This window comes from Arachis duranensis, chromosome 1, assembly GCF_000817695.3.
Source record: "Arachis duranensis cultivar V14167 chromosome 1, aradu.V14167.gnm2.J7QH, whole genome shotgun sequence".
Taxonomy (NCBI): domain Eukaryota; kingdom Viridiplantae; phylum Streptophyta; class Magnoliopsida; order Fabales; family Fabaceae; genus Arachis; species Arachis duranensis.
Window position 1 is genome coordinate 1,608,446 of NC_029772.3, and position 12,159 is coordinate 1,620,604.

General features: G+C 35.6%; 1 protein-coding gene across 1 annotated transcript; it reads left to right on the top strand.

The window, feature by feature from the left end:
* Positions 1-8,265: 8,265 nt before the first annotated feature.
* LOC107478562 (uncharacterized) lies at positions 8,266-12,159 on the top strand. Its single transcript, XM_016098728.3, has 7 exons — positions 8,266-9,538; positions 9,653-9,835; positions 9,916-9,970; positions 10,328-10,476; positions 10,893-10,979; positions 11,425-11,553; positions 11,676-12,159. Exons 1-7 carry the CDS (start codon positions 8,378-8,380, stop codon positions 11,787-11,789), a joined length of 1,878 nt encoding a protein of 625 aa, XP_015954214.1. The 5' UTR covers positions 8,266-8,377; the 3' UTR covers positions 11,790-12,159.

The window sequence follows — 12,159 nt, forward strand, 5'->3', positions numbered from 1 at the left end:
TTCTAAGGTTTATTTTCTAATGGTTTCGTTTAGTTTGTGTTGAAGAAAATAAACTTTCTTTTGATTTGATTTGGTTTGTGTTGCTATTGAAGCCAAATATTTGTGTGGTTAACATGTTTGGGTTCTCAGGTTTATGTTACCATTTTGATAAATGAACAGACCAATGCCAATGTGTTTTTATGGTTTGCGTTGAAGTAAATATAGCTTCTTTTAATATCACAAATTATAGGTCAAATAGGTCCCCTAAGATATTATTATAAGGCAAATAGGTCCCCCACATGAAAACGGCGCCATTTGCATTCTCTGTCTAAATGGAGACGAATTTGTCCTCCCCGAAACGATGTCGTTTTGCCCATCGGTTCCAATACGACATCGTTTTGTCCAGCGTGGATAGGGACCAAAATGTCCTAAAGGTGACATGTTACAGTTAACCTGACACATCACCACTTTAACCGGATCAAACGATTTTTGGGACGTATCTGGAGGATATCTGAGAACCTCAGGGTCGAAATCTTAGTTAAATTTTGTGGGAGACAAAATTGTCAAATGGTAAATTTCTTGGGGATCTATTTGGGGTATTACTCTAGTTTTTATTTAGAAATGGCAAAAAAACCGGCACACGTGGAGATTACCTACGATGGAGAGGTTAACGGGACCTGCGAAATTTTCATGGAAATGGAGACTTGCTCTCACGAATAAATAGGAACAGAAGTGGAGATTGAGATACTTGTCCCACAGAGATCTGCAAAAATTTCACGAAAAAAAAAAGTTACTTAAATGTTCTTATATATATAAGTTATGTAAGTAACTCTAATTCATTTTATTTTAATTTATATGTTGAAAATTTTATGTATATGTTATTATGTTAAATTTATATTTGATTTGATATATTTAGTTGAATTATATAAGATTTTATTATGATTGTATTAATTATTTTTAAAAAAATTTAAAATTTAATAATATCCAATTATCCATAAATATCTGCGGGCCACGGAAAGAAATAAACGCGGACCTGTAGCGGGGATCAGTGGTGGAGCTTAGTTCAGACAAGGAGGGGCCATGGCCCCCCCAAATTTTTTATAAAAAAATTAGTAATACTTTTTTAAAAGATAAAAAATAGTTCGATTGGTTTACATACTTTACTATGACTTAAAGTACCTAATAAATTCAATAAGCAACACTCTCTCTATCTTTAAGTTCAAATATAAAAAATTAGATATTTTTATTTATTTAATTTAATATTATTTTATATTTTACTATTTATTTAATTTAATTTTTTATATGATAAAAATTATTAGAATACTACTTTAATGAATCACGAAGAAAGTAAGATACAACCTTCAAAAGTTCAAAAGTTACATCTGATGAGTTTGACCTTAATTTTTTGGAACAAGACTTGAAAACGGCTTTAAATTTGGCAATATCATCCAAATCAGAGAGATGAAATTAGACGAGTTTATCTTAAATGGAGTTCATATCAAAAAATTTTTGACAATTATTTTCTATCATGCCCCCCCCCCAAAAATTTGTTTCAAGTTCCGCTTCTGGCGGGGATGGGGCAGGGATGGAGGATGGGGGAGGGGTCTTCACTCCTATGGAGACTCATTGCCATCCCTAGTTCCATTTAAGTGTTTGCCACTGATTCCATGCACAAGTTATGATTCGAATCATTGACACTTACTTAAGCAGACTAGTAAATTAACAACTAGACAAATCTAAATTGGTTATATATATACATACATACATACATACATACATACATACATACATATATATATACATACTTAATTCTGGTATAATTTCTAAATAAACAGGGAGACTTTGCTTAATCAATTCTGTTGTAGCATCCATTCTTTTCTATCATATGCAGGTATCCTATTTGCTAAATTGGATTTGCGATAAATTCTCTTTTATGACGAGACAGTTCCTTTGGAAGGGTCATGTTGATGGCGGTCTTTCTCTTGTTAATTGGAGGATGGTGGTCACTCCAAAAAAATTTGGTAGCATGGGTGTTAGAGATCCTGCATGTACTAATATATCTTTACTTGGTAAATTGGTTTGACAATTTTTTTATTATCAGGATAAGTCTTGGGTTGCTCTATTGAGGACGAAATATTTGAAGAATGATGGAGTTTTAGATGGCCCTATTCCTTGCAACGTTTCTCATGTTTGGAAGAATATCTCAAAGGCTTTTGATACACTTAAGGATACCTTCTCTTGGTGTGTTGGGTCACTTGATTAATCTTTTTGGTTTGACAAATGGAGTATTGAGGGCCCAATTACTCAAGATGTCCCTTTTATTCATATATCTAACTCTGATTTAACTATTAGAGATGTTTGAAAAGATGGCCAATGGAATCTCCATGATGTTTTCTCTAACATTCCATAAGATGTCAGATAGCGTTTGAATGCTGTTGGGGAGAGTTCAGGTTGGGCGTGGAGTGTGGCATCTTCTAGACTCTACTAAGCTTGGAGTGGATACAGCTAAGTAGCCAAAAGAAATTTTGACTGGAATGAGCGTGATAATTGGTCGTGGGTATGGCGATTGCATATTCCTAAGAAGTACAAGTTCTTGATTTGGCTTAGTCTTCATAACACTATTCCTACGGCGGAGTTTCGATTGGATCATGGCTTAGTTTTATCTTGCACTTGTCATCGGTGTCAGAGTGGTTTTAAATCCATACTTCATTGTCTTTGAGAGTGTCCCAGTGCCAAGGAGGTCTGAAACCTTTTAGGCCTGTATTCAGATAACTCGGATTTACATGATTGGCTCTATAGAGGTGCAAGAGTGGAGATGTTTTTCTTTTCTTCTCGACCATCTGGTGGCTAATTCCTAAAAATAAAACTAACCACGATTGTATTTCTAACACCGGTCCGCGACCGACCCAGTGAAGTTGCCATATCCGGACTTGGCTCGGGTAGCGTCGGATTGCGGGTAGCCAACCAACACATGAGCTGATGATCTCCATAGGACCAAACATGCATCATACTTGATTATTGCATTTTCTCTGTTTGTGAATGCTTACTTGCTATGTAACTGCTACTCTGTTATATACTTGTACTTGTGCTTGTTTGCGTATAAACTACTATTTAAGCCTTGTAATGATTAGACTTATGCTGTGGACCCCTTAGATTTTCCGTATAGTACCCAGTTGGAAATCTTTGGTTCTCACCCCTTTTTCTTCCACGTTCGCAGATGGGGATCAATATTCTTTTCTTTGAGTATCCTACCTACGGCTGCTACGTGGATTCCGCAATGGGAGGCGCGGTGTTCTAGGAGAGTTCGCATATGCGTCTTTACTACCTTCCTGATCGTCCCTTCTCCCATCCTCTACTTAGTCAGGAGTTCAACCTGGAGATGCCATACGACATGCCTCTCTTCGAGCTACACCCTGGTAGAGGCCAGTATCTATTCTCATCTCATCCTCTAAAGATGGTGGAGCTCATATCAGAGTTCCCGATAATTGATTTACCCAGGTGTCCGCTACCCACCATGGCTTGACTCCAATTAGGATCAAGTAGTCCCCGATATATCTATGCCCGCTACTCCACCACCATCCCTTGTAGCTGAGCCAGTCAACGATCCTTGGGCAGAGTTTGACGGGCCAAGGATCCCAAGAGCTCTAGGTCCACACCTTCATCGGAGTATAGCTCAGAGACATGAATTGATCAGAGAATGATAGACCTGTAAACTAGTTCTTTCGAGACAGGAGAGGAGGATTCTGCTGAGGATGCGAGCAGCAGCAACATCATGGGCACGTCCGAGTGACTCTTCTCCCAGTAGCATGTCTCTTCAGCTTTTAGTTATCTTTGACCTGTACCAGCATCAATATCAGTAGCAACAGCAACAGCAACAGCAGTAATAGTAGTAGTCAAGGTCTTTGTCCTTGCACTGTATAGACTTTTTAGAGGACTACTTTTTGTGAATATATATATACTGTAGAGTGGGTCCCAGTCTAAGGTGGCTCTTATGAGTCAGGGACTGTTAATATAAATAATAGAGTCTGTAAATATTCCTAAATGAGCTGCTATGAATGAACTACGAGCATGTGGTAAACTAAGCCCTCGGACACATATGTAACATAAAACTATGCTTTTATATGATTATTTGTTCCTTGTATTATCTGCTTAACTTATAACTCTCCCGATATATTAAATTAACCTGCAACCTCGATAAATGTTACAGGCTCATATGTAAATAAATATATTATAGTCGTGAGTCTCTAAGGTCAATTGAATAGTAGTGCCTAGCTGCTAGCCTTGGTCATGACGGACTAGAATTTCAGTCGTTACACTGTTAGCATACCTCATTGTATAGTTAGACAATGAGAAGGTTAGTGGTGTGAAAGAGCTGTTTCAAGTGTCTTCGGTAGTCTTGGTCACGCTTTAACCGGTTATCTATAGGATATTGGATCCATCGTATGCATCCATGTTAGTGTAATGGTAGAATTTTTGGAATAATCTCGTCGAGGATCGTTGTGAAAAATGGGTGGAAATCTTTGCGTCTGCCTTTACTGTCTGTTTGTAAACCATCTTGGATTTTTTGCTGGGAAACCGGTTGGCTTCTGTCCTAGAGTAGAAGCGTTATGGGATCTTCGTGGTGTATAGTAGATTTGAATTTGAATAAATAGTTATCTTATCCTTCGATTGTGTAAGAGATAATATTAGTTTTTGAATTTCAAATTGTTAGGAAGTTAGAATATGAATAAGTGAACAAGGTTCATATCGAGTCATTAATTTTAAGAGTCTACGAATCAAGAAACTCTTTAGTTTTAGGTTATTTTCTAAATCTTCTCTTGTTAAAGGTTAGGAGCTCTGTTTGATTTTATGAATTAATAATGCAAATATTTTTTTATTTTGATTCATATTTTTTTTATTTTTTTAAGATTGAGTTTCATTCTTCATTTTTAATGGTTAGAAGTATTGGAAAATATTCTAATTTTGTCTTGGATTCTGTTATTGCTTTGAAAAATTTAATATTGGAGTTAACTTGAAATTCTTTCTCATAATATTCAACTTGACTAGGAATAGTATTTTGAAAGTTGTGTGACTTTAAATCAAAACTGTTCTTAACCTTTTCTCTTAACTAGTTGACCAAGAAATTGACAATTAATTAAGTTAAGAGAAATTAGATTGCTAAGTAATTAAAATTTAATTATAAATGATTTTTTTGTGAAAAGATTTTTGCACCAGTCAAAGTAAGAAAACACAAGTATTGCTCTTTCTAAGATTAAATATCTTGGAAGCTTTTAACATCCATATTCTTAATTATTTCTCTAAAGTTTCTAAGCCTTCTCTCATTCACAATCAACGAACTTTTTTCCTGTTCTTTGCTCTACTTCAAGATTCATAATTCTCTTGCCAAGGTTTGATCGATCTAATTAGATATTCAATTAGATGTTACTTGATTCAATCCGTTATCCTTGTGGAAACAATATCCACTCACCTTAGTATTACTTGAAGTGATTTATTGTACTTACCAATATACAAACGTAACACTTTTGCCTTATCAGATATTACGATAGACTGACTAGCTTGATTCTAAAATTGTCATCTCCTGCTTTTTTCCAAATAAATTTGTCTAGTTGTTCTATTTTGGATATTGAAATTTTCATTATCTATTGGGCTTCAAAAGGTAGGAAGATATGCCTAATTAACTATGCATTCCAACTTCTTCCACCTATATGCATAAGATTTGACACTATTAAGTCTGGTTCTAACTGAATTTTGGGAGGATGGGAGCTCCAGGACTTGAAACAAATTTGCTTTGGTAATTGTGGATTTTTTCATATTTTATATTTCTCTTGTTTTCAACTCTCCAATATTTATCCCTTTCCAAAACTCTTTTTGCTTGCTAAATACTCCTCCAGCTATGGCTTGGTGCGAATACTAAGTATGAGTTTAGGTAATTTTTCCTATTGTAGTGCTTGCTTCTAATGATTTTAACTACCAAGCATTCTGTATTTTTCATTAATCTCTAGCCTTGTTTTGCTAAGAGGGCCATATTAAAAGCCTCAGTATCCCTGAGTCCTAATCTTTTATTTTGCTCCGGAACGCATATTTTGTCCTATTTCACTTGGTGAAAATTTCTTTTTCCATTCTTTGCTCTCCAGTAAAATTTGTTTATCATGGTTCCAATGTTATAGCATAGTCTAGAGGGTAGTCGAAAGCATCCATTAATGTACGTAAGTATTGCTGGAGCCACTCATTGATCAACATTTTTTTTTGGTCTAGTCTCATTGATCAACATTTGTTTCCTTGCTTTGGACAAAAGCTTTTTTTTCACCATTTGAATTTCTTTCAACTTGCTCTTGGATATAGTCAAAAACCCGCTTCTCGGATCTACCTACAAAAGTTGGCAGCCCAAGATACTTAGAGTGTTTTCTACCGTCTTAATCACTAGCCAATCTTAAGTGATCATCTGTCTATAGTAAGTATGTTCAGTTAAAAATTAAGTTGGGTTAATCTAGTAGTTAATTCACTAGTTCGCTTAAGTAAATGTCGGGGTTCGGATCCTGCCTTGTGTATGCAGCAATCCATTGGCCAACGACAAACCTTTAAATAAAGTTCAGTAACGCGGCGAATTAGTCATTGACCTCCTAAATTGGGAGATACCGTAGAAAACAAAAAAAAATATGTTCAATTAAAAGATAACTCGAATTTCTCTAAATTAATTCTTTATTTTGATGCATTTTGGTAGAAAAATATAGTTTTTTTAACTGTTTGTATTGTCCGATTTAATTCTCTAATAAAGAAGATGTTATTGTCTGCAAAAAAAATGATAAATCTTTAGACTATTTTTTGCTATTTTAATCTCTTGTATTAGTCTGCTGTTTTAAACTTTATGTAAAATATTTGATAAAATCTCTATAGAAAGGATAAAAAAGTAAGAGGGATAAAGAATCCCCTTGTCTTAATCTTCTTGTAGGGAGAAAAGTTTTGCTCGAATTACCATTCAACGAAATTGAAAAACATGTAATGCTCATAGTTGTGCATCGTTTAAATTCATCTTCCTAAAAAGTTCATAGAACTGTGAACTTCCTTTAAAAACCTTCATAAAAAAAGCTGTTTTCAAACCTAGATAGTGAAGATCACATAATAAACAAAAATTATTTATACGCTTAAAAAATTTATATAATACATTTATATAAAATATTGATATCGATTGATTAGAATCATTTTATTATGAGAAATTTAGATTTAATCGGCTATAAAATTATGAATAAGGAAAAAAAAATAGAGTAAGAATCAATATTTTTAGTTTAGATAGAATTGATATAATGCGTCAATTATGAGATCATTAAAATAGAATTTGAATTGGAATTATAAAATTTAATAAGTCAAAGACTTTCCAAAAAAATTCAAAATAAATAAATTCACAAAATAAAAAATTTATTTCGCTGCTATTTTTGTCATTACTAATAAGCTAATTTTTTTTCTTGATTTTGTTTATCAATTATTTTACTAATTGTTATATTAAATTTCAAATAAATTAAATCAAGTAGTTAATTGAATGAATTAATGATAATTAATTAAATTTAAAAGAATTATTGAAAAATAGCATGGAGAAAATGCAATATTAGTTATGTTATTAAGTGAAAACTGATTTTAATTATATTTTAATAGATAAATAATAGATAATGGATAGATTTGGCCGTACTTACACTTACAGTTACAGCACAAGAATGGTCATGGAGATGGCACTGCCCCTGGCCCCCTGCAGGTAAACCGGGAAAAGGGAATCATTCCGTGGAATATGACTCTCTTCTAAACATGTAACTGTAACCGCTCTACAATGTAGAGACGACACCCATGCTCACGAGCTTCACCACCCTCTCTCCCACACAAACCACACCCATCCCTTCTTCCTTCACAAATCACTCTCTCTCTCTCCCCAATCGCCACGCCTTATAAATTCTGACCACTGACCACTCCTCACTCACTCACCACTTCACCAATCACCATCGTAGCTCGCAATTCCCCAATTCCCGAACCCAACGCAACGCTCAGATCCATTTCCCTTCTCCTTTCGCCATGGACGTCTTCGTTTTGCCACCTTGGATCCCCGAAGATGACCTTCTCTTAAAGAACGCCGTTGAGGTACCTCTCTCTCTCTCTCTCTCTCTCTCTCTCTCTCTAGTCAATACCACCCCCAAATTAATTAATTAAATTAATTGATTAATTAGTTGCGACAAAGATCCTAGCTTTAGAGCATTGGCATCGTTGCCAACATCCGGTGTTCCTTTTATGTGTTATTTTTTTGGAGCTCTCCGGAAAGTCCGCTAAGGAAGGAACAATTGGTGACGCACACAATGGCGTTGGTGTTGTGGCGGCCAAGCGGAAGAGAGGTCCTAGCATCCGGAAGCAGTACTACGCCATGCGGAAGAGGCTTTGCAGACAGGTTTTTCACTCTCTTGATTCTTTCGACGAGGCAGTACATGATGAATTGGATTTGGTTAAGCTTAAGCGTGAGGGCGAGGTTGAATCCGGGGGAATTGTAACTTTAGATAATGATAATAATGATAAGGATATGAATAATAATTCGGTTGCTAATAATTTGGTTGGTTATGGGAGTTACTCTGGATTGGAGGATGTTGTGTTGTCTCATTCTATGAGCGATATTCCTTTGTGGAGAACAATTGAGGATGTGCCAGCACCGGCCATGCCTGTCGAAGCGAGTCCTAGAAGAAATGATCGCGATGGGGAGGAAGCAAGGGCAACAACGCTTCCCCCTTCCCATGGTTTGAAAGGCAAATGTGCAGTTGATGTGTCGAATGCTTTGGCATCTATGTCGGGAGAGGACCAAAGGCGCCTTTCTGGTCCACTTTCGAACTTATCAAACGAGGATGAGCCTTGTTATGAGAACGTTGATTCGCTTCTGTTGAGCTCTCCTTGTGAAATTCAGGGAAATGATGCCTCTGATATTTGCGAATCTCGGAAGGTGGATATGATGGTCAAAGCTGGTGAAATGCCCAGTAATTCATCTACAGCTGGATTGGTGGTTGTTGCCAAACCATTAGACTACAGTTGTGGTGACGTGCCTTATGATTGTGATCCTTGTAACAATGCTGTGTCATCTGTTTCGGTCCGAACCCCTCATCGGGAACCCAGTGAAGAGTGTGAGTTCTGCTTCCTGAATTCCGAGGACGCTGATGTTCCATCTGAAGACAGTGCAGACTCGTCAATTATAGTTCCTTGTTTGTTGACTAGGAAACCCCAACCAATTGTCAAGGATGCAGGTTATACAGATTCATCTGTTAATAACCAAATGAAAAAGGAACTAGATAGAAGCTTGAAGAAAGAAAATAATTCACACTCTTCAATGTCTTCCCAGCGACAGATAGTTAAGGCAGTGTTAGTGCCAAATATAAATTCAACTCAGCCACCTGTCGGTGTTGTTACGAGAGCTGAAAATCCTGGAAGGAACCCTATTTCAGCAGTTTCTAGTCAGAGCAACAGTGTCAGTATTAACGCAACTCGCAAAAGATTAGTTCATGCTGCTATCTTGACAGCCATGGATGGACATCCAAAACAAAAGGTTAATGCATGAATTCCATCAGTAGTTCATAACTACGTGCAAAACTTGTTAGGAAAGTCATTTATGATTTTTCTTTCATTAAGAAAGTTCATTGAAGTTGTATGTTGTAAGCAGGAAAGTGTTGCTTCGGCTTCAGCAAAACATCATGCAGATTCAAGGGCAGGGCAACAAAAGGATTTACCCGAATCTGAAGTAAAGTCATTGTTTCTCAATCAGGAAAGAGAGGCTGATGATGATGATAATGACGAAGATGACTCTGATAATGAAATTCCTTCTTTTTCTGATATTGAGGCAATGGTAATTATTGTATGTTGCATTGAATAGCAATTATACTACATACTTTGTTATTTCTCATATCCTGGATCTCTCTTGTTCAGATTCTTGAAATGGATTTATGTCCGACTGATCAAGATACAAGTGCAAGCAGAGAAGGTAACTTATCTGACACATGCAAAAATAAAATAATCACAGTTTTGTTTGAGGTTTTAATTTATGCCTCAAAAAATGTTAGAAGTTGAATATTGAAGTGTGTTTAACAAAAATGGATTTTCATGATTTGATTAGAACTTTTTCACTGGATACAATGAGTTTGCTTATAACCCAATGAGCATTTTTTTTTTTTTTTTATAGTATATGCTTTCCATATGTCATAATTAAAGTTTTCAATATCAATCGTCAACAGATAGGGTTTAAATAGAGCCGTGGGTTATCCTCTGAAGTTTTATTAATGTGTTTTTCTCAGAGAATTTATTTTAATGATAGCTGTTGTCTTCTAATCTTTTACTCCAGTGTTGAGATATCAACATGCTGAGACCAAGAGGACCATCATGAGATTGGAGCAATGTGCACAGTCCTTTATGCAAAGAGCCATTGCATCTCGGGGGGCATTTGCTGTATTGTATGGGCGTAATCTGAAGCAATATATTAACAAGAGCGAGGTAAATTTATGGAGTTTTGACCTCTTGTTTTTCTTTAAAATGTGGATGAGTGACCTTGTACGAGTGAGAAAATGGTTGTTGTTGTTGTTGAACGTTGTGAAATACTAAGATCTCTTTGTAATGCATGTTACCTTCACTTTGGATTCCCATGCTGTGATTTGTTATCTTGTAGGCCAATTAATGCTTTCGCTTTGATTGCAAACAAAACAGAACCAGACTAGCATTATCTCTGAACAAATTGAACTCTATTGAAGTGAAATGCAATACTTCTGTTGATCTAGTGTTCCTCAACACTAAAATATAAAGTTTTAGTTATGTTATTTTCCTGATTTGGGCTGCTGTTTTTAGTTTGTGATGTTATTTCCAAGTATAATTGATTCTTCTCTGCTTTTGTGCAATTTCTTTCTACTTAACAGGTCATACTTGGAAGAGGAACTGATGACCTACATGTTGATATTGACTTGAGAAGAGAAGGGTGTGCTAACAAAATATCTAGACGACAAGTAAGATTTCTCAAAAGCTTCAGGTGCAAAATTTCTGTGCATGGATAGCTTTTATGATTGGATGTGATTTATGTTTCATAGATTTTCATTTTGCGTGGATGGAGGAGGGGGCAGTTGGTAAGACTTTGTTGTATTTGAAAAGGAAAATATATGAACTTATTTCAGTATCGGAATCACAATTAAATGATCTGTATATGCCTGGAGAAGGAAAATCTCTAGTTTTAATGTGATGGTGTTATTGTGTGTTTTTATGGTAATTGAAGTAACTACCGGTACCATGACGGTGTCTGCATCTACATGATTTTCGTGATGCAATGGACATTGCACTTGTAAGGACCCAGATAATAAGATATCCAGACATTTTTTATCATATCCTTCATAATTTTTAATTTCCCTATTCAAATTCATAGTGATTCAACTTTGACACCTACTTATTATCCATTAGGCTTTAATAAGGATGGAAGCAAATGGCTCTTTCATTATTAAAAATCTTGGCAAGAATTCTATCTTCTTGAATGGCAAAGAGGTTGCTCCAGGACAGCTGCGGGGTCTTAGTGCTAGTTGTTTGATCGAGGTAATCGCCTTTTCTTTCTACCTAAAAGTAACGTTTATTTATATATATTCCAATTTACAATGCTCAAATATTATTGTATACCTTGAGAGCGTTATAATTCGAGGTAAATGGCTTGCGTACAGATTAGAGGCATGTCATTCATCTTTGAAACCAATAACAAATCTGTGAAGACTTATTTAGAAAATATGAATTGCAAGGGAGAAGACAAAGGGAAGGCTTTAACCATGGTTGCCTGAGACTTAAAGAGATTTCTAAGAAGAGTAATGAAATCGAAGGAATAGCAGTATTGTTTAAGTGTAGCTTCTGAAGTTGTAGCAAGATGTTTTAGGAGTAGTTTCTCGTGTCATAAAAAAATAGTTGTAACATTAATTGTTATTGTTAGTATGCTTTGTAAAGCGAGAGAGCCCAGGTTGTAGTTGTACATATAGATAGAAGTTAAAAAGCTATTAAGCTACAAAGGTATGATATGGCTGCGCTGTAAAATAGGAGGACTTGTGTTTTATGTCTTACCTTCGCTTCAGTGTAATTGGTCTCGTAGAAACTTCCCTGGCTGAAGTAATGGTTATTGAATGAATAAAATACAAATAGAAAGTTAAAATTACATTT